The sequence below is a fragment of the Lissotriton helveticus genome, chromosome 1_1 (assembly GCF_964261635.1).
Source record: "Lissotriton helveticus chromosome 1_1, aLisHel1.1, whole genome shotgun sequence".
Lineage (NCBI taxonomy): Eukaryota > Metazoa > Chordata > Amphibia > Caudata > Salamandridae > Lissotriton > Lissotriton helveticus.
The window spans coordinates 170069943-170095527 of NC_136057.1; the positions used below are offsets into that span (position 1 = coordinate 170069943).

A 25585-nucleotide genomic window follows, 5' to 3' on the forward strand; every position below is an offset into this window, starting at 1 on the left:
TGCTGCCAAATGTAAAAGATGTGTTATCTATTGTACCAATAACAATATCAATCCCCTTGATGCCACAGTGCAGAGCATCATCTGTTACCTCTTACACTTACAGCAATCTGGACTTGCCTACACATCAATTCACTTGCATTTAGCAGCAGTAGCTGCATATTTACAAAACAGACAACACTTATCTCTATTCAGAGTACCAGTGATTAGGCCTTTATGGAAGGACTAAAAAGAGTGATACCGCCAGGAGTTCCACCTGCACCAGTGTGGAACTTAAACATAGTCCTTACAAAGCTAATGGGTCAGCCTTTTGAACCTGTGCAAAGGTGTCCTTTACAATTCCTCTCTTGGAAGGTTGCTTTTCTTATCGCAATCACTTCCTTAAGGAGAGTTGGTGAACTCCAGGCACTAACTATACAAGAACCTTTCTTTCACCTTCATAAATACAAAGTGGTTCTTCAAACCTGTTAGAACTGGGGGTCTCTAGTTAGCAGAGGTAGGTACCTTTGACCAAATAGGGACCCTTGCTTCTAGTCAGGGTAAGGGGCTACACTTCTGAAATAACCCCTGCTCACCTCCTTGGTAGCTTGGCACGAGCTGACAGGCTTAACTCAGAGGCAAGGTGTAAAGCATTTGTGAACACATACAGTAATGCAGTGAAAACACTACAAATCGACACCACACCAGTTTAGAAAAATAAGTAATCTTTACTAGACTTAACACAAGACCAAATGACAAGAATCCACAATACTGTAATCAAAAATAGACTCTAAAATAGCTTAGTTCAATGTAGATGGTAAATGCGGCACTTTAATTTCAAAGTACCTTAATGTGTCACGCAAAACAAACAAAAGGGTTGCAGGGAAGTTGATGTGCCGTCCCTTACACTCAGGGGAGTGGATGCGTCGGTTCCTTACTGCTGCGCAGGGGAATTGAGGCTCGCTTCCTTATTGGTTGGGGAGTTGATGCGTCGTTTCTTACTGCTGCCTGGTGACGGTGCGACAAGATGGCGCCTCGATGCGATGTGACGAACCGGCGCGCTGCGACAGAATGACGTCTTGATGCAATGCAACAACGTTGGATGCGATGCGTGCACACCCGACGGCTGTTCGGTGAACTTGGTGACTTCTGAGCCGTGACAGGCCCTGCGACACGCTTCTCCAGTGATGCGACAACAACCTCTGCGGCGGTGACACGCTTCTCCGGGGATGCGACACGCTTCGCCGATGATGCGACGGCGAGCAGCTGCGATGGCGACACTCTTCTTCGGCGATGCGACGGCAACTGCTGGGGCAGTGACACGCTTCTCCTCGTTGCGTCGTGCTCCCAGCGACATGCAGTCTTCTCATAGGGCCCAAACAACAGTAGGCACCTCACTGCAGGCAGAATTCCCAGCAAGGGAATTCAGGGGAGCTGGTGGTGAAGTCTTGTATCCCTGAGACTTCAGGCAGGAGGCAAGCGCAATTCAAGCCCTTGGAGATTCTTCTTCAAGATTGAAAAAGTACACACAAAGTTCCTTTTCTCCTTTCCTTGGCAATAAAGTAACCACTGCAGGCCAACCCCAACAGCACAGCACAAGGGCAGTCTCCTCCTTCAGTTTCCTTGGTTTTTCTCCTTGGCAAAGGGTTGTCTTGATTCCCAGAAGTGATCTAAAGTTCTGGGGTCTGGGTCCCCCTTTTTATACACACAAATCCTTTGTCTTTGAAGGCAGAGAGTGTCTGTACCTAGTCCGAATCAGTAGTGGGTGCATTCTGCCAGTACACAACTTCTTCATTTGTCACTGTGGGCCAGGGTCATCAGACGCACCACAGGAGGTGGAGCCAGCATTGTGGAAGGCAGGCACAGCCCTATTGAGGCCCAGGTGCTACTCCTCCCCACTCCCAACACAGATAGGGCTATTCAGCCTAGTACTGAATCACCCAGCCTCCTGGAGCCACCCCAGCCCCTTTTACTCACAAACCAGACATAGAATACACAACCTAGCAGAGGCAGGCTGGATGATTAGGCAAGAAAATACCGACTTCATAAAAGTGGTATTTTCAAACACAGAATGTTAAAACCAACTTCACTAAAAGATGTATTTTATCATTCTGAGTTCAGGCATACTACATTCGTTTTTCTACCATGTTCCCAGGGTCAGTTAGGATTATAAGATGTTATAATCAAACTGCCCATTCTGCCCTATGGGACCAGGTAGCCTTGCAATAGTGAAAAACAAAATTGACTGTAACTCACTATCAGGACATGCCACACACATCAGGGCATGTCCAACCTTTTGCATACAATGCATCCTACCCAGGGGGGTACCTTGGGCCTACCTTAGGTGCGACTAATAGGTAAAAAAGGGAAGGTTTAGGGACTGGCAAGTGGGTGCATTTGCCATGTCGACATGGCAGCCCCCGGCTGCACACAGGCTTTGCAATGGCATGCCTGAGACACATTTTACAAGCTGCTTCTGTGGGTGGCACAACCAGTGCTGCAAGTCCACCAGCAGCAATTGATTTACAGGCCCTTGGCACACATGGTGCACTGTAATAGGGTCTGACAAGTAAATCAAATAGCCAATCATGGAGCCACTAATCCATTACAATAATTTACAATAGGGAGCACTTGCATAGCACTGTATAGCAGTGGCAAAATTTCCAAAGCATCTAGACCAGCAAAACACATAGCAAAAATACAGGAGGCAACAGCAAAAAATGGAAGGGAGACCCAAGCCAATGGTGCCAGGTCTAACAGAACCAATCCCATATTCCTACCTAAAGTGGTTTCTGCTTTTCATATCAATCAATCATTTGTTCAGTTACCCGTGCTCTTTCCTCAACCTGATTCTGTAGCAGAACGAGCTCTGCACACATTAGATGTTAGAAGAGCTCTAATTTGTTATGTGGAAAGAACAAAAGATGTTTGAGGCATATGAGCTGTAGATCATAAGCTTTAGCATAGATCGCCATCTAGTGTTGGGTCCGGATATTTGCACTTTGTTTTTCTTTGAAGAAGTCTTTCCAGTCACAAGGTAGGTGACTCCTCCTTTCGGTGATAGTGCGAATGGGCATCGACTCCATCCTTGGATTGTTTTTTTCCTCCATCGGGTTCGGATGTGTATTGCTGCGCTCCGGTTTGGTATCGTTTTCGAACTCCTTTGACGCGCAATCCACTACCCTCGACGGTATTGTTATCGACCGCGGTCCCCTATTCGATGCTCATAGTTTCAACTGAGAAAACCTTTGATCGAGAAACTCAAGGCAGGCTGTTGGGTCTACCCGTGCCGACCGCACTAGCAATCGATGGAACGGACTCCATTTAAATTATGTCCCGGGTGTCGTGCTAAGTTTCCACGCATCGATTTGCACGAGGTCTGCAACCTTTGCTTATCCCCGAAACACAACGGAAAAGACTGTGACTCGTATCGATTGTTCTGACCGTAAAAGACAATTCGTGATGGTCGGGCTCAACGCCACGAGATGCAACATCACAGCGGCTCCGTACCGGACATCCTCGGCGAAGATTCCGAAATCCAACATCCAGCTGAAGGAGTCGAGGAAGAACATGTGTTCATTGTGAGAAAGTGCCATCTTTCTTGCATGGTATGCACCCACGTTTTGCTGAATGGCTGATGTACTTTGACTGAGTTTGCCCTGGGTTCCTGCCAACCAGGTAACCAGAACCTGTGTTCCTTCCCTAAAACTGTGTTGAAACCTAAACCCAATTGGCATCTCTGGCCACAGGTCAGCCCCTGGTAAATGGTACCCTAGACCATAGAAAACCCCTAAGGGCTGCAGCACTTATTGTGCCACCCTTAGGGGCCCTGTACCGTGACACACACACACTGCCTTTGCAGGCTGAGTGACTTGGTGTAGAACTAAACAGAGTCGACATGGCACACATCCCTGTGTGCCATGCCCACAAACCCACTACCCTGGCATACCTCAGTCACCCCACTAGCCGAGTGCACTATGCCAGTGGTGTGGGCACAGGTGCATGAGCCCTGTGCCCCTACAGTACCCAGGGCCATTCCTGGGCACTGTAAGTGCAGTGATGCCATTAAGAGTATATGGTGCTGGGAGATTGTCATCACAAACTCCACAGCACCATAATTGCTACACTGAAGACTGGCACGTTTGATATCAAACTTCTCAGCACATTAATCCCACACTGATACCAGCGTGGGATTTAATGTAAAATGCACTACAGAGGGCATCTTAGAGATGCCCCCTGAAACCTAACCTACAATCCACGTCTTGTCTGAGGCTGCCTAGGCTGCCACACAGCAGACATGTTGCTGGACCCCTGGGTGGAGAGCCCCCCGCTCTCCTGAGCCTGCAACAATGCACATCCTGGGCGAGGTGCTAGGTCTCCTCCCCCAGGATGGGCAGGGGGAAGCTTCAAAGGCATGCCGCCTTTGTGAGCTTCTCCAGGCCACTTGCTGTACTCCACAACTGGCCCCCACTGGCTCTGACCCCCACTCTGGCAGGAAGACTGGCGGGAAACCCTACGTGAGGTAAGGGGGTGTGCCAACTCCACCCCTCAGGTAGAAGAGGCGAGGTGAAACACAACTCCAGGCTCCGGCCATCTTGAGGATGCCCAATCAGAGATAGGCTCCTGCCCCCCTCCCACAGGAGAGGAGCCGGATAGGGGGTGTACTCGCCCCAGGACAGGGACCCATTGGTCCCTGCCCTCACCCTACCAGTAACCTCCCTAAATCTAGTATTTAGGGGCACCCTGAACCTTCCTTACTCAGATCCAGATTCGAAAAGAAGATCAACAAGAAGACCTGCCGTGCAGCTGCTAACAAAAGGACGACACCAACTGACTTGGCCCCAGCCCTACAGGCCTGTTGATCCTTGAACCTGCTCCTGCTAAATCCTGGCGTCTCCTGCGGACAGCAACCTTGAAAATCCCTGAGGACCTGCCTGCCTCAAACCTCTTAAAGACTGGGAATCCCATTAACAGTGGTTCTGCTCAAACAGCAATACCCCTGGTGCCAACCAGGAACCACAAATCCAGCCCACTCTGCCACCGGCCGAGCCCGGCCCGTGCCCGAGTGGACAAAGACCCTGAGGACGTCCCTCCAGCGATTGTGACCTGAAATCCAGTGCCCAAGGACCCTCCTCGGCGACCTAGACGACGACTGCAGTCTCACAACAGGAGATCCCTCCAACCGCGACCAGCAGAGGGTAAGATTTCCAGACGTCAAAAGACACCCCTGCCCCCGGCGCTGCCCGGCCCCCTGTGCCCAACTCCTGGGTGTCTACCTATCTTCCAAGATCGCAACTTATCCCTCAAAGTGTTGGTTGCTCCTGAAGAGTCTCTGTCTCCGAGCCTGCAGCCTTTGTTCACTATCCAAAATCTCCATTGAATAACATTGAGCGCATGACAGCTCAAAAACACCCTGCATTCAGCCGCCCAAGTGGCCCTGGCAGGACAACCTTTGTCCTAATCCACTTCCCCCTTTGTCCCCAACAAGTGACCAGGAGCCCAGCTCCCACAGCCGCGTGGCCTGCTAGCCAGCAGCTACCAAACGCAGGCCCCCCTGCCTGTCATTGGATAACATTGGACCTAACTACCTCTGCACCCGGCTGCCCCTTGGCCGCTGAGGGCGTACCAACTGTACCTACCTGACCCTGAGAGACCCCTGAGTCTATGCCCGGAACCTTAACTCTGCCATTCGAGAACTTACCCCAAAGCTGATAACTCCCTTTTCTTCCATAGGGTAACATTGACTGGTTTCACTTGGAAATTCTTCTAAGTGTGGAGTTTTGAAACTTTAAAATATTCCCCTAAAATCAGCTGAACAACGAATCTCTATTTACTCACCTGATTTCAGGAGAGAACCCAGTGCTGCATATTTTAGCCCAGCACTTACCCTGAAAAGTAATTTCAACCGTACTTACCAGTAACTTGTATTTCCTTCCATAGGAACCCATTGTCTGGTTTTCACCAGAAAAGTTTCTAAGTGTCGATTTTCACAAACTACAAATATTCCTTAAAAACCGCCTGTATGACTTAAACGCATTCTTTCAACTGTTTACAGGAGATGCACCAGTGCTGGATCCAGGATCCACCACTGAGTAAGAAAAAGTAACAATAACACTACTTACCTGTTAAGTGAATTTCCTCCCATGGGATAACATTGGTGATTCTATGTGAAAAAGTTTCTAGGTGTCAACTTTTAAAATACAATAATATTCCTTCAAAATCACTACTGTAACCAAAACACTTTTACTCAACTGTTTACAGGAGATGTCCCAGGATTGAATCTAGGATCCAGTCTTGTGGTTAGAAAAGTAATCCATAAAGTAATTAATTGCATTTAATTAAAAATCCCCATTGAGCTCACTGTTGCATTGTGTTTGAAATTGTCTTGCCCATTGCAACAACTGTACTGTACTGTACTTAAACAGTCTATTGCCTATTTGCTAAGTATTTAAACTAAAGTATTTCATTCTGACAAAGTATACCTTGTTGGTTCTAAAATAAAACAACTATATATTTTGATACAAAACAATTGGCCTTGAGTTCAGGTCTTGAGTGTGTGAGACCATTTGCTGACTGAGTGTGTACAACAAATTCTTTACACTGTCCTCTGATACTGCCTTACTGCTCGATCAAGCTACCACCTTAGAGAGTAAGGTTATATCTAACTTTAGCCTCTGCCAAACCTCTGGGGACTGTGGACTCTGTACACACTGTACCTTACTTTGGTCCAGTATATACAGAACCGCTTTCTTACATCCGTGTCTGAAGCAGACTCCGACATAGAAGAAGAGCACATCACACCGGGTCAGCGTACCGTAAGTACTGATTCCCATGTGCCCAGTCAACATAAAACAAAGGCTCCGGTACCCCCTTCACCTTTGGGCTCAGGTCGGCACCGACAAAGTTTCAGATGCCCTGCCCTCCAGCCCGGCTAAGAAACATAAAGAGAAGCCTTCCGGCTCAGTCTCGAGCCAGCCCCATTCTGGTACCGAGCCAACACCTTCGGCTCCGAAGCATCTACCGGTCACCACACCACCAGGACCAAAGGCTGCACCTTCAACACCGAAGACCTTGGAGCCGAAAGTCTCCACACCTGAAGGCTCTGAGCCGAAACCTCCTGCACCAAAAAAATCGAAGTCGAAATCTTCAGCACCGAAAAGCTTGGAGCCGAAACCTACCCAAGCACAAAGACTCTGAGCCGAAAGCTTCGGCGCCGAAATCGGCACATAAAGAAAAGGACACTCCATCCAAAGAGCTTCGGTCTGATGAACCACCTTTGGATCCAAAACAGAAAAGACTTGTCATTAACCCTCAAACATGTCCCATTCATGCCACTCTTCCTAAAAAACAGAAGATTGATCTCTCATAGGACTCTCCTATACCTCTTAAGAAAAAGGACATGGGCACTGACCCTTCTCCCCCTTGCATACCACCTCCCTCTCCTCCTCCTAATTTTAATTTGATTATCACACAATCAAATTCACCACTACCTCCACCTTCACCGGACACGCAGGATGAAGAGTATGTGGATGGAGATGGGGATGCGGACGAAGAGCAGGATATACCACCAGACACTGAACCTTGGAAAAATTATGAGAAGATACAAACAACGACCCTGACCTCTATCCCTCTAGACCCTCCTCACCTGATGACAACATTGGATACGTCCGGCTCATTAACAGAGCTGGTCAATATCACGGGGTGGAGCTCCATAAAGAGCCTTTAGAAGAGGATTTCCTCTGAGATACTCACTTATTGCCAAATATCTATCCACACTTTACCAATGCAAAAAGGCATGTTAAAGCACACAGATGAGGTATTTAAAGACCCGTTTAGGGCAAGAATACTCACACCCAGAGTAGACAAGAAATTTAAACCCGCTCCAACAGATCCTTCTTACATAAAAGGTCAATTGCCTTTAGACTCTCTTGTAGTCTCTAACCCTCGCAAGAGAGCTAACTCTCAAACCACAGGCGAGGCCCTCCCTCCTGACAAGAAGTCCAAGCTCATTGATGCCGCAGGTAAGAGAGTGGCTTCACAGGCTGCAAATCATTGGCATATTGCAAACGCTTATGCTCTGCTAACACGCTATGATAGGGCTCATTACGATGAGTTAGAAAAACTCATGCAACACTTACCCGATCAGTACAAAGCAAAGGCTAATGACCTCATCCAGGAAGACAAACTCATCACTAATTCTTCAATTAAATGTGCACTAGATGCAGCAGACACAGCAGCTCGTGCAATAAATACTAGTGTGCTACTGCGCAGACACGCTTTGCCGAGGATTTATGGATTTAAACATTACCAATTCAAAGTTCTCCCATTCAGGGTAACTACAGCACCCAGAGTCTTCACCAAGTGTCTGGCAGTAGTCGCAACTCATTTAAGAAGACAACACATTCACGTCTTCCGTTACCTAGACGACTGGCTAATGAAAGCCAGGTTGTGACAGCGCCCTGCACCACACTCAGAAAACAGTTCAACTACTTCACGACTTGGGGTTCACTGTAAACCTCACCAAGTCTCACCTCCAACTATCCCACACACAAGCGTATCTAGGAGCCATAATAGATACTTGCAAAGCTCTAGCATACCCCAACCCAGTCAGAATATGCAACATGCAAAATCTAATATCACAATTTCAGCGTCAACACTCGTTACCAGCCCGAGTGTTTATGGAATTGATTGGAATGACCTTTAAAAGGTCTGGGTCAAGGTTCCTTGTCTCCTATCGCCCAGAGATGCCCCCTGCCAGATGGACTCGCCACCCCTCTCCATTTTGTAGCAAGACTGAAGCCAGTCCCCATCGCTTCTTTGCTCCCTACAGGCGCCTGTCCTGGTCCTCAGTGGAGCTGTGGGTGCTTTATTCCTATGGCTTTGTCCCCATGTCTTCCAAGTTAGGCCCGGTTGCCCAGTCACATCTCTCCAAAGGGTGGCAGGGGAGTGTGACAAAGGCAACCTCTGGTGGGTTCTTAAGGCTAGCATCTGAGCCAGTCCTCCTCCTCATTTGCAAGTGCGGAGTAAGTCCAAGAATTTGAGGCAGGTGATGGGAGGAGGCGTGGGGAAGAGGCCCATCATGAACCCATGAAGAGGGGATGTCATAGTTAGGAAGCCTGTCTACCTGACGACGCTGTTTGAGGATCAGACTATTGCACATGTGTAATTTGAACCTTTTGAACTGATTTAAAGTTTGTCTATCACCATTTTTATCCTCCATGAATGTGTGTTTTGTCATACAAAACAGCGTAAATTGTTTTCTTAACCATCGTGTGCTGAGTTTATTGGGTACTGTTTGCCTCTGAACCCCCCCCTTTCCATTGATTTAAAGGAGATGATTTTTTTAGGAGGCCATCGGGTGAAGGTGATTATTGTAGCCAGTATCACCTGTGCTTCAAAGGACAGGTGTATTTATTTATTTTATTTATTCAAAGTTTTATATAGCGCGAACAAGATCCTTACAGATATCAGAGCGCTTCACAGAGACAAGGATAGGGGCAGCAGGACTGAACAGAGATAATGGGAGCAGTATAATAGTCACTAACATAATAGGATAACAGTAGCGTACAGAAAACATATCAATATACAATCAGGTAACAAGTAATATAAGACGGCACAAGTCATTGATCCCATTACAGTAGGGTTCAGGTAAACATTAGATGTGTGGATGGCTTATACCAATTTCTTAGGATAGAGAGAACACGGGGTGGGGGCATCGGGAGGGTTATTCAATAAACTAAAGTGTATCATATATTGGTCGGTAGTAAGAGAGTAGCGTAGTAGTGTCACAATCAAGTAAGAGTATAGTGCCAGGAGATAAGGTGATCAATGATACAAAGCGATGCAGAGTCTCTGATCCAGCATCTATAAAGTTCAGGAGATCTTGGCCAGAAGGATGGTTTTCACCTCTTTCTTGAAGAGTGCAGTGGAGGTGATAAGCCTGGTTTCAGGAGGGAGCGCATTCCAGATCCTGGGTGCCATTCCTGAGAAGGAGTGCTTGTATGTTTTTTCTTTCCGGAATCTACGAGGTTTCAGGAGTAGATTTTTTGTACTTCTATTGGATCTCGAACCTCCTGATATAGACAACTTTTGAGCGAGGTAGTTGGGTGCCTTGTGGTGCACGGCCGAGTGTGTCATAACTGCGATTTTTAGCTGTATTCTGGCTTCAAAAGGCAGCCATTTTAGAGACTTTAAGTCTGGGGATATATGCGAATGTTTTCTTGAGCCAGTGATGAGTCTCGCGGCAGCGTTCAGGGAGGCTCTTAGGGATGCTGTTGTGGATAGCGGGAGTCCGCTGAGGGCCACAATTCCGTAGTCTATGCGAGGGATGACTAAAGCTTGTACAGCAGTTTGGAAGTCTTTGGCAGGGAGGAAGGGTTTAAGTTTCCTCAGTGTGTTGATTTGGAAGTTAGCTCCTTTTGTGGCTTTGCTAACGTGCTGTTGCATGTTTAGCTTGGCGTCGAGTGTGATGCCTAGGGATTTCGCAGAATCCACGATGGTAGGTTGGACATTGAGTGCTGTTAGGTTATTGAGCCAGGTTTGGGTGGTGGAGATTTTCGCCGGAGGTGAGATGAGTAGGAACTCAGTTTTCAGAGCATTTAGTTTGAGGTGATTATCGGCCAACCAAGATTGAGTGTTACTAAGTGTGGAATTCAGAAGTTTGATATCTTCCGGGGATTGTAACTTTAGGTAAAGTTGTGTGTCATCGGCGTACATATGGAATTGAACATTGGATGCTCTTGGAGCAAGGTGGCGAGCGGTTCCATGACGAGGTTGAACAGTGTGGGGGAGAGGGAGGATCCTTGTGGAACACCTAGATCTGCAGGCACAGGTGTAGATAGCACATTGTCGATCTTGAACTTCTGAGACCGACTTGCAGTGCATTACTGTATGAGCCTTTGGTCTTGTAGTGGGGTCTTACCAATCTACTACCACTAGTTTGAAAACAAAATACTGTTAGAGCCTCATGTACAAAGGTGTTTTGTGGCTGCAAATCCTACGATTGTAGGACACTTACACAACGTATCAACGCTCTTTTACGAGTTAGAAAAGTCCAACTTAAAAGGCTTTTTGAATGCATTCAGTTTTGCAAATAGGGGGTGTGAAAGAGGTGACCCTGGTTTTCAGTGGAATGTATCCATGGTTTGTGGCTACAATTACTGTTGGAAACCAGTGATCCCGTGCCATCCTCCCCGACCTGGAGTAGTTACTGATTCACAAAGGGGGAAGCTGCCCCCATGGTGCAGCTTTCCATGGGGGGATTCATCTTGCTCCAAACAGAAAACTTTTAAAAATATATATATTTTTTAAAAGCAGTAGCCATAATTCCCCACATTACAGGAGTCATGGAGACCCAAAATTGGGTATACCAAGGTTAAATGCAAGTACTCGGATTGTTTTTCTAAATAGGAAAACCTTTCTTGTATATAACATTCAGAGTGAGCACTATAAGGACAGCTTTGGGGTTTCACAAAGTAGATTAGAACACTATTGTTACAGTCCTGATGAATTGCTTTTGATCCCAGGTGTGGACACTTTGGCAAGAAACATGTCGAACTCCAAAAGCCCTCAAGGAACATTATTTAGGTAGAATATTCATAATGTAGAACTGAGATTCCAAGAAAGTAAGAGACTGCTCTTCCCATTGAGTCGTACACAAAGGGTATTTTTGTCCTAGGTAGAAACGTGATGAATGACAGTACCAGGTAACCACGGACTGCACAAAATACAATACTATTTTAATTTGTCAAAAAAAAAAAATGTAAGCAAAAATAAACTAAATACAAACGTACTGAACATATCCGTAACAAGACCCTAGTTCAGGGTAATAAAGAAAAAATCGTACTTTGGCTTATTTCTCATTTTAATTAAGGAAACTGAGTCCTTTTTGTTTCTTCATCATCCTGTCTCCGGCTGTCCTAAGACAAAACTTATCTCGTACAAAATGTCATAAAAAAAAATCTTAAGCAGTATTCCTGCTTTTCTCTTGACCACTGCCTCTCCTCTCCAACAGGTTGTTATGGTGTCCCGCCTGAACAGGCTACAGCGGACTGGCTGTGTTCCAGATGTGCTGAGAATGCACTGACAGAGGTGAGCCCAAAAAAGCTTGAGATACTGGTGAAGAACGGATGTGAGATGTTGCACTGTTAGTGGGCAGTGTGCAAGCCAATGTCACATGTAGGTTGTGGTTAAAGAAACATGTAGGCTATATTGTACACGTTCGCCTTCAAGAATGTTACCCTAACCCTTCCCCCGTGATGTACTGCTCCGGTTTGCTCAAATGCAAACCTGAATTTAGTGTACGGAGCTAGATGAATAAGCCATTGGTTCGAGGAATATGAGCTGCAGATCTTACACTGTGCATTAGATCGCCACCTGGTGTTGGGAAGTCTTTGTAGTCACGAGATAGGTGACTCCTCCCTTGGACGATAGTGCGCATGGGCATCAACTCCATCCTTAGATTGTTTTTTCCGCCACTGGGTTCGGATAAAACTTTTCCGCTCCGGTTACGAAATCTACTTTTCAAGTACTTCGACGCGAAAAAATTTCTACAAACAACTTTCAATATCGATAAACATCGACTCGACTGCATCAGCTAGATTCCGGTCGTCGACGAGGGCCGCTGGGCCTACCCACGCCGTGAGGCCTACACCTCATGTAACCTGTGCATGTCGCCAGAACACGACGAATCCAGCTGTACAGCCTGTGCATCCTTTCGATCGAAAAAGACCATTCTAGATCGGAGGGCCCATCGACGAGACATGCAGAGATCAGCTCCAGAACGGGTGCATATCTTCGACGAATGTCTATACGTCCCAGAAGAAGATTCCGATGATCTCCAGATCGTATCCAAGGCAGATGACTCCGATGACTCGATACCTTCAGGTCAATGCGTGAGTACCACTACCCCAGCCCAAACACAAAAATCGAAGGCAAAGGTCAACACTCCGCATGCATGGCCCAGTCGAGACCGAAAAAACACTTTGAAAGCCCCGCCATCGAGCCAGGCTCCGAAGAAAATAATGAAGCCTTCCGGTAGCTCCATACCGAGCAAACCACATGTGCCAATAACACCTGCTCCCTCGGCACCGAAACAAAAAGAAGTCCCGGTTCCGAAACACACTCCGAAACCGTTGACGCCGAGAGACAAAATGGTTCCGAAAACAACGAAGCCTGTTTCCGATGCCTCCAAAACAGCTTCCACTCCGAAGCCAATACCCTTGATACCGAAACAGACAAAGCCTGATTCCGATGCTTCCAAGTCCACGAAACAGGCTTCGGCTCCAAAGACAATATCTTCAGTGCCGAAATCTATGCCAAAGCACTCCACATCAGCTCCTAAGGCTAAAGACAAGCAACAAACAGGTTCGGAACCGAACAAATCGTCGCCAAAGGCTGTGCCTCCAGAAGAGGAGCTTTTCCAACCAGATCCTTTACAGAAAAGGATCTACATTGATCCAGAAACAGGGCATGTTTCCACAACACCACACAGGAAAAGGAAGTCAAATACAGCACCTACACCTCCAGTGCCTGTCAAGAAGAAGGACTCTGACACATCTCATATGCACCCTTCTTCTCCTGTATCTTCTTCTCCTCCTCTTCCTTTAAACATTTCACTTCAAAATTCTCCTCCTCATTCTCCACCACATACACCTCCTCAGGATGTTGGTGATGATGAGTATAGCATGGGGGGAGGGAGAGACCCAGATGACCCTTTTTCCTACCCAACAGGTTCACCAGACTGGGAGTATCCAAACCCACAGGACGTACCAGATATTCCTGACCCACATACATATCCATCTAAACCTCCTCCTCCAGAAGACAATATTGGGTTTGGACACTTAATTAATAGGGCTGCCATCTATCACAATGTCACCATGCATTCAGATGAGGCAGAAGAAAAACATTTATTGGACACTTTTGAACACTCCCAAAAATCTGTACAAATACTGCCAATGATTAAAGGAGTCATTAAGCATGCACCAGAAGTGTTTAAAGATCCTGTACAAGCTAGAAACATAAACCCAAGGATAGAGAAAAGGTACAGAGCAGCTCCTGGGGACCCTGCCTACATTAAAGGACAGCTACCCTTAGACTCCCTAGTAGTTTCAAACGCTAGGAAAAGAGCTAATTCCCAAACATATGGGGAAGCACCACCTCCTGATAAAGAATCAAAGATCATAGACGATTCAGTGAAAAGAATAGCTGCCCAAGCTAGCAATACATGGCGCATAGCTAACACACAAGCCCTCCTCGCAAGATACAACAACGCTCACTATGATTAGTTAGAGAAGCTCTTACAACACCTACCTGACCAATATAAGGCACAAGCAAATGACCTCATACAAGAGGGTAAGCTTATATCAAATGCCTCAATTAAATGCGCACTTGATGTAGCAGACACTGCATCCATAGCAATAAACACCAGTGTCCTCCTAAGACGTCACGCGTGGCTGCGCATTTCAGGATTTAAGCAAGAAGTGCAAACTACTATCTTAAATCATCCATTCAATCAACAACAATTGTTTGGTCCAGAAGTAGACACAGCACTTGAAAAAATGAAGAAAGACACTGACACAGCAAAGTCTATGGGAGCTCTGCAGTCCACCCAAGCACGAGGCTCCTTTCGTCGCTCGTTCTACAGAGGAGGAGCAGACAATTCAGCTTCCTTTAAAGCCAACACACAAACATCCTCCACTAGAGGATACTTTAGAGGAGGCTACAGAGGCAACAACAACAAGGGAAGAGGTCGAGGAAATAACAATAATCGAACCTCTCCCAACACAAAACAGTGACTTCCTTCAAATCGCCCAATAGCATTCTACTCCTGTAGGGGGCAGACTAACAGTTCCTGCCTGGCTGGAATTCCGTGTTGTAGACAGAAGGGTTCAACCCATGTGGTCAGTGGGACCTGGGTAATAGATTGAAGTATATGGAGCGGTCCCAGACCAAAAAACACAATAAACAATTAATTTTCACACAGTTAAATAAGATCAAAATCAGAAAATAGTGCAGGTTGACAGTGTTTTTATTTTCACTGAACCCAGAAAAACCGTATAATGGTTATACATTCGCTGATATTAAGCACAAAATTTTTTACAAGTACGCCCACACGAGGGAGGGGGAGGAGTGCAGAGGGAGGGGGGGGGGGGGGGTTGATTCAATTAGTTAAACATCACTAATCAAACAAATCCATAAGCATAAATCCACAAGTGAAACCATCATTATCATTGATCCATGATTGAAAGATCAAGACAAACACATGTTACATAAAACATTCTACATAAAACAGAGACTCCTGTAGTGATTTTTAATATCAATCTTGGGGTGAGGAGTTCGTATAGGTAGAAGATGGTCTACGTTTCGACCCAGAGGTGTAGGATATTAGATCCTTACTGGAGGGTCTTCATCAGGACGTGGGGGGGTGGAGGAAGAGGTGGGGCCGAGTCCTAAGTGTAACAAGAAAAATGCGCATTGTTTTAAACGGTCTCATAAGAGTCCCGACATACCTAGATTAAAAAGCCTGCAGGCCCGTCATAAGAGGAGTTAGAAAAGTTAAAAAGGAGGGTTGGATACACGAGGGTGGTACAAAAAGGATTACCTGGCAGCGCAGGTAGACAAGGCCACAGGCCTGCTGGGCGTGTTTCGTCTCCAGGCAGGGCCCAGTCCGGATTAATTTTGAAGTTGTCTGAAAAAACATGAGACCAATTCGGTACAGCGCCAAACACCTATGGTGGCCTGTGTTAAAGCAGGTAAGTGCAAGGGCGACAAAGGCCTACCTTATAGTGATTAGGGCAACCGTTATAGATGGCCCGGCGGGTGAGGTCCCTCAATTACGTTTAGGCACTCCCCAAGGCGCTCGTCTGAAAAAACGAGTAGATATCAGGTATCAAAAACAAGCAGGCAAAATTGGCACGCATCGTCAGAGAAAAGCAGAGCTATGACTCACCCCAAGGGGATTTTTTCAGCAAGGAGCCGTCTCAGCGTGTCTCCGTGAAAGTGACCTGTGCCTCCGTAGCCTGAGCGTCAGGGTGCTTCAGACCGCCATCTGAAATATCGAAGAAATGAGGAAATGGATGGCTCTAGATGGAGGGGTTAGTAAACGCGGCTGCTTTCGGAGAACTCACCCGAGTTGGGTAAGAACGAAGCCAGCGTCAGCGCGTGTCAGCCTGGAACCAGGAAGGGTTGCCATGGCTACGCGGATCGATTAAGTAAACTCCGGAAAAAAGACTCAGACGCGTTGCTGGGTAACCCGGTAGCGTCCCTTTGCGAGAAAAGACTAGTACACGGGGATTATTACAGAGGGTGACGGAGTTTAATTATGTGATGCAATTTCAAACTGCAGGAAATGACACTCCCGAACGAGTTCCAAATGGACATAAAAATTAGGGGTGAAATAGAAACCACACACAGCAACATGTTGCGTGAAGCAGCCAGGCATGGTGGTTATTGGCGCGCAGTGTCTCAGAACCGGATAAATCAACTAGTCACATAGACAATGCGAAAAAATTGAGAAAAATTATTAGAAAAATTATATATATGAGGAAAACCGCATTCAAGGGAATTCGTGTACGTAGATAAACCAAAATATGCGCGGACCAGCCCAGCATGGTAGTCAAGGCGCATATGGGTCAATTGGATATTATTGAAGGATTTTATATTATACAAAAAGTCCACATATCAACCTTTATATAATCTCTCAATGTAGTCATTGGTATGCAGCACATGTACTCCATGGTCGCGGACCAACCGTACAAGGTAGTCTAGCGGCTGAAGAGTCAAACAAGTCAAGGTTGCAAAAATGCGCCTAATTCCCAATGTAGCCCATGTTATGTATTGCATGTGACACCAAAGCGTGGACCAACCGAACAAGGTAGTCAAACGCCTAGATTCAGTGGAAAAAACACTCAGACTGGAAAAAAGAGGCAAAGGAGTTAGAAAGTCAGATTAATAGTGTGTGTAGGCACCCCCAAGCTTGGGAAAGAGGGACCTAATTCACAGGGTGGCCATTTGCGCGAAACTACTTTCTGATTCATTCAGACCCATGGACACTGAATCAAAGAGACGAATCCATTTAATTTCCCTTACGTTAAGGACGGGTTCGATACTGCCGCCCCTAGGGCCCAGTCGGACCTGTTCCAGAATAGTCCATTTCAGACTTTCAGGGAGGTGGTTGTGTGTGTTGCAATGATCGACCAGCGGGGCTCCCACCACCTTACATCTCACGCGGCTGCAGTGCTGCAGAAAACGTACCTTCGCACGTTGCTGTGTCTGACCCACATATATCTGGTCACAGGGGCATATTATGTGGGTCCTGCAAAGCCTGTCCGTCGACCATCCAGACGAAGATCTTCACTTACAAACAACATCAAGTTTCCCTCAAGTCACACACCAATTGTAACTCCACCAATGGGGGTATTGCATAATATGCCCCTGTGACCAGATATATGTGGGTCAGACACAGCAACGTGCGAAGGTACGTTTTCTGCAGCACTGCAGCCGCGTGAGATGTAAGGTGGTGGGAGCCCCGCTGGTCGATCATTGCAACACACACAACCACCTCCCTGAAAGTCTGAAATGGACTATTCTGGAACAGGTCCGACTGGGCCCTAGGGGCGGCAGTATCGAACCCGTCCTTAACGTAAGGGAAATTAAATGGATTCGTCTCTTTGATTCAGTGTCCATGGGTCTGAATGAATCAGAAAGTAGTTTCGCGCAAATGGCCACCCTGTGAATTAGGTCCCTCTTTCCCAAGCTTGGGGGTGCCTACACACACTATTAATCTGACTTTCTAACTCCTTTGCCTCTTTTTTCCAGTCTGAGTGTTTTTTCCACTGAATCTAGGCGTTTGACTACCTTGTTCGGTTGGTCCACGCTTTGGTGTCACATGCAATACATAACATGGGCTACATTGGGAATTAGGCGCATTTTTGCAACCTTGACTTGTTTGACTCTTCAGCCGCTAGACTAACTTGTACGGTTGGTCCGCGACCATGGAGTACATGTGCTGCATACCAATGACTACATTGAGAGATTATATAAAGGTTGATATGTGGACTTTTTGTATAATATAAAATCCTTCAATAATATCCAATTGACCCATATGCGCCTTGACTACCATGCTGGGCTGGTCCGCGCATATTTTGGTTTATCTACGTACACGAATTCCCTTGAATGCGGTTTTCCTCATATATATAATTTTTCTAATAATTTTTCTCAATTTTTTCGCATTGTCTATGTGACTAGTTGATTTATCCGGTTCTGAGACACTGCGCGCCAATAACCACCATGCCTGGCTGCTTCACGCAACATGTTGCTGTGTGTGGTTTCTATTTCACCCCTAATTTTTATGTCCATTTGGAACTCGTTCGGGAGTGTCATTTCCTGCAGTTTGAAATTGCATCACATAATTAAACTCCGTCACCCTCTGTAATAATCCCCGTGTACTAGTCTTTTCTCGCAAAGGGACGCTACCGGGTTACCCAGCAACGCGTCTGAGTCTTTTTTCCGGAGTTTACTTAATCGATCCGCGTAGCCATGGCAACCCTTCCTGGTTCCAGGCTGACACGCGCTGACGCTGGCTTCGTTCTTACCCAACTCGGGTGAGTTCTCCGAAAGCAGCCGCGTTTACTAACCCCTCCATCTAGAGCCATCCATTTCCTCATTTCTTCGATATTTCAGATGGCGGTCTGAAGCACCCTGACGCTCAGGCTACGGAGGCACAGGTCACTTTCACGGAGACACGCTGAGACGGCTCCTTGCTGAAAAAATCCCCTTGGGGTGAGTCATAGCTCTGCTTTTCTCTGACGATGCGTGCCAATCTTGCCTGCTTGTTTTTGATACCTGATATCTACTCGTTTTTTCAGACGAGCGCCTTGGGGAGTGCCTAAACGTAATTGAGGGACCTCACCCGCCGGGCCATCTATAACGGTTGCCCTAATCACTATAAGGTAGGCCTTTGTCGCCCTTGCACTTACCTGCTTTAACACAGGCCACCATAGGTGTTTGGCGCTGTACCGAATTGGTCTCATGTTTTTTCAGACAACTTCAAAATTAATCCGGACTGGGCCCTGCCTGGAGACAAAACACGCCCAGCAGGCCTGTGGCCTTGTCTACCTGCGCTGCCAGGTAATCCTTTTTGTACCACCCTCGTGTATCCAACCCTCCTTTTTAACTTTTCTAACTCCTCTTATGACGGGCCTGCGGGCTTTTTAATCTAGGTATGTCGGGACTCTTATGAGACCGTTTAAAACAATGCGCATTTTTCTTGTTACACTTAGGACTCGGCCCCACCTCTTCCTCCACCCCCCCACGTCCTGATGAAGACCCTCCAGTAAGGATCTAATATCCTACACCTCTGGGTCGAAACGTAGACCATCTTCTACCTATACGAACTCCTCACCCCAAGATTGATATTAAAAATCACTACAGGAGTCTCTGTTTTATGTAGAATGTTTTATGTAACATGTGTTTGTCTTGATCTTTCAATCATGGATCAATGATAATGATGGTTTCACTTGTGGATTTATGCTTATGGATTTGTTTGATTAGTGATGTTTAACTAATTGAATCAACCCCCCCCCCTCCCTCTGCACTCCTCCCCCTCCCTCGTGTGGGCGTACTTGTAAAAAATTTTGTGCTTAATATCAGCGAATGTATAACCATTATACGGTTTTTCTGGGTTCAGTGAAAATAAAAACACTGTCAACCTGCACTATTTTCTGATTTTGATCTTATTTAACTGTGTGAAAATTAATTGTTTATTGTGTTTTTTGGTCTGGGACCGCTCCATATACTTCAATCTTTTGGCTGGAATTCCATCACAACAGACAGGTGGGTAAGACAAATTATCCATTATGGTTACTGCCTAGAGCTTACAGCTACCCCTCCACATATTCCACCCAGACAGCGTTCAATGTCCACAGAACATCTAACGCTGCTCCAACAAGAGGTTCTCTGATTACTGCAAAAAGATGCAATAGAGTTAGTTCTGTTGCAACATCAACGAACAGTAGTTTACTCACTCTATTTCCTAATACCCAAAAAGGACGGAACACTAAGACCAATTCTAGACCTAAGGCCTCTCAATCAGTATATACACTCAGATCATTTTCACATGATCACTTTACAACAAGTGCTCCCATTGTTGCAACAAGGAGATTTCCTAACTATACTAGACCTCAAAGACGCCTACTTCCACATTCCCATACATCCTTCTCACAGGAAGTATCTCAGATATGTACTACAAGGATAACATTATCAGTTCAAAGTCCTTCCATTCGGGGTCACAACGGCACCACGAGTGTTTACAAAGTGCCTAGCAGTAGTAGCAGCACATCTCAGAAGACAACCTATCCACGTCTACCCATACTTTGACGATTGGCTCATAAAAGCCAAGTCATCCAATCAGTGTGTCCAACACACATCTCAAACAATTCAAACACTGCACAACTTGGGGTTTACAATCAACTACACCAAGTCACATCTCCAGCCCTCTCATGTACATCAATACCTAGGGGCTACAATAAACACCGATACAGCTCTAGCTTATCCCAGTCCACCCAGGATACAGAGCATTCAAACCTTAGTCACAAAGTTTCAAAACCAACACTCTCTCCCAGCCAGAGTGTTAATGCAACTAATAGGCAAGGTGGCATCTTGCATTTTTATCGTACCATATGCAAGACTGCAAATGCACCCATTGCAGGAATGTCTAGCACATCACTGGAATCAGGCTCAAGGACAACTTACAGACCTGGTGTTGGTAGACAGCCGCACACATCTCTCTCTGCAGTGGTGGAACACCAAAAACTTGTCCAGAGGGCGACCGTTCCTCGAACCTGTGCCACAGGTAGTACTGACAACGGAAGCATCCCTCACAGGATGGGGAGCCCATCTGCTCCACCATACAACTCAGGGAAAATGGACTGCTCAACAAAAGGTGCTTCACATCAATCACCTAGAGCTGCTAGCAATATTCCTAGCACTAAAATCATTCCAAGTGCATGTACGGAACAAAGCTGTCTTGATCCGGACGGACACCATGACAGCCATGTACTATATTCAAAAACAAGGAGGCACACGTTTCCTGCAACTGACCCAGCTCGCACAGAACATTTGGAGATGGGCCATTTCACAAAAGATATATCTGCTTGCAGAACACCTTCCAGGAGTTCACAATCAGATAGCAGATCTGTTAAGTCGACAGACACAACACATTCACAAATGGGAACTACATCTGCAAGTTCTTCTACCTTGCTTTTACAAGTGGGGTCATCCAGACATAGATCTGTTTGCCACACACAAAAACGCAAAATGCCCAACCTTTGCCGCCAGGTTTCCACACCCGCTGTCCAAGGGCAATGCGATATGGATGAACTAGTCAGGCAGATTTGCGTACGCTTTTCGCCAATCCCGCTAATACCACTAGTAGTACGCAAGCTGAGACAACAATCTCTCCAAATTAATCCTGGTAGCTCCCACATGGGCACGCCAACCATGGTTCACCACACTGCTAGAACTCTCTCTAGTTTCACACCAAAAACTGTGTCTGACACCATCCATGCTAACACAGAACCATGGAGACATCAGACATCCAGATCCAAGTCAACTGAATCTGGCGATCTGGCTCCTGAAGTTTTAGAGTTTGGTTACCTTAAGCTGCCACCAGACTGAATGAATATCATTAAAGATGCCAGAAGACCTACTACTAGAGCCTGCTATGCTGCAAAATGGAAGAGATTTGCCATTTACTGCACTAATAATCAAATTGATCCTCTAGATGCTTCCATATAGAATATCATCTGTTACCTTCTCCATTTACAAAGATGTAATCTAGCATGCTCATCTTTACGTTTACATCCTGCAGCCATTGCAGCATATCTACAAAATAGACAACATATGTCGTTATTTAGAGTTCCTGCAATCAAAGCTTTCATGGAAGGACTAAAACTAATCATTCCTCCTAGGTTACCACCCTCTCCAGGGTGGTACCTAAACATTGTTCTTACCAGGCTCATGGGGCCCCCTTTGAACCTTTACACAAGTGTGAACTGCAAGTCCTTACATGGAAAACAGCTTTCCTAATTGCTATTACCTCTCTTAGGAGAGTTAGTGAGATTCAAGCTTTCACTATACAAGAGCCATTTTTACAATTACACCGTAACAAGGTGGTTCTAAGAACTAATCCCAAATTCATTCCTAAAGTAATTACTCCCTTTCATCTAAATCAATCAGTAGAGTTGCCACTGTTTTTTCAAAACCCAGTCTCTGTAGCAGAAAGAGTTCTACACACACTAGATGTAAAAAGAGCTCTTCTCTATTACATTGATAGGACTGAATCCTTTCATAAAACAAAACAACTGTTTGTAGCTTTCTCTCCACCACATAAAGGCAACCCCATCTCTAAAGCTGGAATTGCAAGGTGGATTGTAAAATGTATACAAATATGTTATCACAAAGCAAAACGTACATTAGCAGTTTCTCCTAGAGCGCACTCCACACGCAAACTAGGAGCCTCTATGGCTTTCTTAGGGAACATTCCCCAGAAGACATCTGCAAGGCAGCAACATGGTCTACAACACACACCTTCACTAAACACTACTGTGTGGACGTGCAAGCCAAGCAGCAAGCTGCAGTAGGCCAAGCTGTCCTCAAAACTCTCTTTCAAACTGCAACAGATACAGGTGACCACCGCTAGGGGAGACACTGCTGTACAATCGATGCACAGTGTAAGATCTGCAGCCATATACCTCGATCGGAAAATGCTACTTACCAGTATGCATCTGTTCTTGGCATGTAGAGCTGCAGATTCTTACACGCCCTCCCACCTCCCTGGGACCTGTATCTGTTCCAGTTCTATCTTAATCAGATACACACATGGACATCCCTTATTTCTATTTCTACTAACTCCATCATTTCCCATCATGGCGAAAAACAATCTAAGGTTGGAGTCGATGCCCATGCGCACTGTCGTGCAAGGGAGGAGTCACCTATCTCGTGACTACAAAGACTTCCCTACAGCAGGTGGCGATCTAATGCACAGTGTAAGAATCTGCAGCTCTACATGCCAAAAACAGATGCATACTGGTAAGTAGCATTTTCCTTATCAGCTGTTGCTCAGGCCTTCTCTCTATTGGTAAGAACGTTTTGTGCACTACTTTAGTATTTTTTGGAAAAGCACCCCACCACTGCCCCTGCACATTTTGTGGCTTAGTCTGTGCTTTCCTCCTGTAAGCCCAACAGTCATTGCAGTTTGCGGTTACACGTCGTTTGTATGCCCTCTGTGGTATAGCACTTCATCCTTTCTCTTGATAATCATGTGTAGGGTTTGGGATGCTATTATTAGAGGAGAGTGTGCTCTACTGTATTACGTTTTAAGTTGTTGATATTAAGGTTCTTAACTCTGCCCACATCCAGTCTTGGTCTTGGCTACAGACTCCTTCATCTAAGCCATCATTTTCCAAGGCAGGTTTGTTATTTAATCTCAGTCCCTGTGATAGCATTATGCACATTTAACATCCATCTTTATTAACTCAATTCGTTTTAGTAAAAATCCGTTAAGTGCCTACATGTTTGGAAAGAATAGCCTTTTGGGAGTATTGTTATGGCAGAGCCAGTAACTCTCTGGCCAGCTCACTGGTGGGAGATTGACTTTTACCCATGGCCACGGCTGTACTGAAGCTTCAGCGTATAACTGGGGTAGCATCTAGGAACCCCTACAGCCATGCTTGCAAGGTAGCAGTGCCTAATCAACATTATTATCAAAGCTTTACTTTTCTCTCCTTCCAGGACTGCTGCTTGTGTCCGCTCAGAGGTGGAGCGCTGCAGAGAGCCAATGGAGACCGGTAAGTGTGACTTCCCTTCCACCCAGATAAAGGCTACCTTGAAATCATTTGTGTTGTTGATGTTCTCTGAGGTGTGAAGGCCTTTGAAAGGTTGAGGCTAGGGGGGGACTCCCCTTTGCCTGAAGTTTGAGTCTTTTCCAGGGAGGTGAGTGTGATTACGTGGCACTGTTTGAGGCCTTTCAGGCTCACAAAGCTTACAGTGGTGCTCCTGCCTCGACGACCAGGAATGGTTTCATCATGTAAGTGTAAGAAAGATACCAATGACAGAGAACTGTTATTACAGGCAAGTAATGTTTTTCTTTCTTACTTACCGTGTTCCTGTGCCACAGTACTCCACTTGGGCACTTCACTCTCATGCAAGGGAGCGACCGCAAGAAAAGGGCTCCCAGGTGGTCTACTGAAGGATGTAGGCTTTATAATCACAAGTCATGCTTCTATTCCTATGGCTCCATAGGGAATTTGAGCGATCTCATTCATAGAGGAGGTGCGGTAACAGAAAAGTCGTCCTCTTAACTACCTTTGGGGAATAAGTCCAGATGAAAGAAGAAGGTAAATTTTTGGATTCCTACGGACTCGTCAGGCTCTAACTATTGTGAGTGTTTTGACACTTTATATAGTTCTGCGCTCAGGATGCAGACCGGTTTGAAACTAACCATGTGTTCGAAATGGTTCAGTTCCTACTACCCCTCACAAGTGATTTACATGCAGGGTTTCCACAGAAGCCACAGTATTCCAAGCAAGTGCTGAGTTCTAAAATCAACCACCCAAAAACGGAACTAGGCCTCACTCCAAAATTCTGTTGATGGTGGCTGCTGGTCACTGCTGCGCCCATTCTGAGTCGCTAGCCATTCTGAGTCGCTAGCCAAGCTAATTGTTCATAGGGCCTGGTCATGCGCACTGGACTGAGGGTCAACTGGAGGTTCGAATTGAGCCTCCTGAGTCTCTAAAAGACTTTTGAGGACAGTCATTTCTGGGGTGTCCAAATGCTAGGCCCCTGTGCCTTGTTCACAGGTTGTTCCAGTTTTCCAGTGGTGGTGGGAGGTGGGGGGGGCACCACACGTCCTAGACATCACTAGTTCCAACTGGAAACTGGACTAAAGGAGCAATGTCAAGCCGCCTCTATCAATGTTTGTATATGTAAGAGCTGGAAAGATAATTTCAATAGGTCCAGAATCACTTTGACCACCTCCAGTCTACGAACTCCGGACCAGGGGTATGAAGGTACTAGACCTCCTGCCCCTCTATATTAGAGAGTACTGGTATAGGTCTCCTAAGACTAGTTAGCAGCTCAGAGATGGTGCAAGTTTACCCACTCAATACCACTTGAGCATATCTGCAGAACCAAGACTCAGATGATGTTAATCTCTGGACTCAAGCCTTTGTTTTCTTTTCCTGTCTTACTGGGCTTTGAAGATCTTGTGACTTCTGGGTGGAGTTTGTCAGTTGCAGAGTGCTCAAACTGAATTACCAGTCAGCTTGACCATTGCAGGTCCCCCCAAAATCAAGGAGGCATGTACTCTGGCAGGTGCACACCAGCTCAAGGTAACCTTTCTGTCTCTCCTCAGATCACAGCAGGAAAGCTTCATGCAGGAATACAGACTTGGGCCAGTTTTGAGCAAGAACCTATTAGATGTTCAACTCCTGGCAACATTTTCGGTGCCCTATAAGTAAGGGCTTTGTTCAAAATATTGACTCAAAGGGCCTATTATTTATCACCGTCTGGTGGCCATGGCAGGAAGACTGAGTTAACTTTATGTATCTCT

At 46.1% G+C, this 25585-nt stretch overlaps 1 protein-coding gene across 2 annotated transcripts in view; it reads left to right on the plus strand.

Annotated features, from left to right (window-relative positions):
- The window catches only part of KDM4A (lysine demethylase 4A), a 458146-nt gene that overhangs the window by 348463 nt on the left and 84098 nt on the right, over positions 1-25585 (plus strand). For both annotated transcript variants that reach the window (XM_078660668.1, XM_078660737.1), the window contains 2 exons: positions 11990-12066; positions 23767-23822. In XM_078660668.1, coding sequence (XP_078516794.1) covers positions 11990-12066; positions 23767-23822 — 133 coding nt within the window. The remainder of the gene's footprint in view (positions 1-11989; positions 12067-23766; positions 23823-25585) is intronic.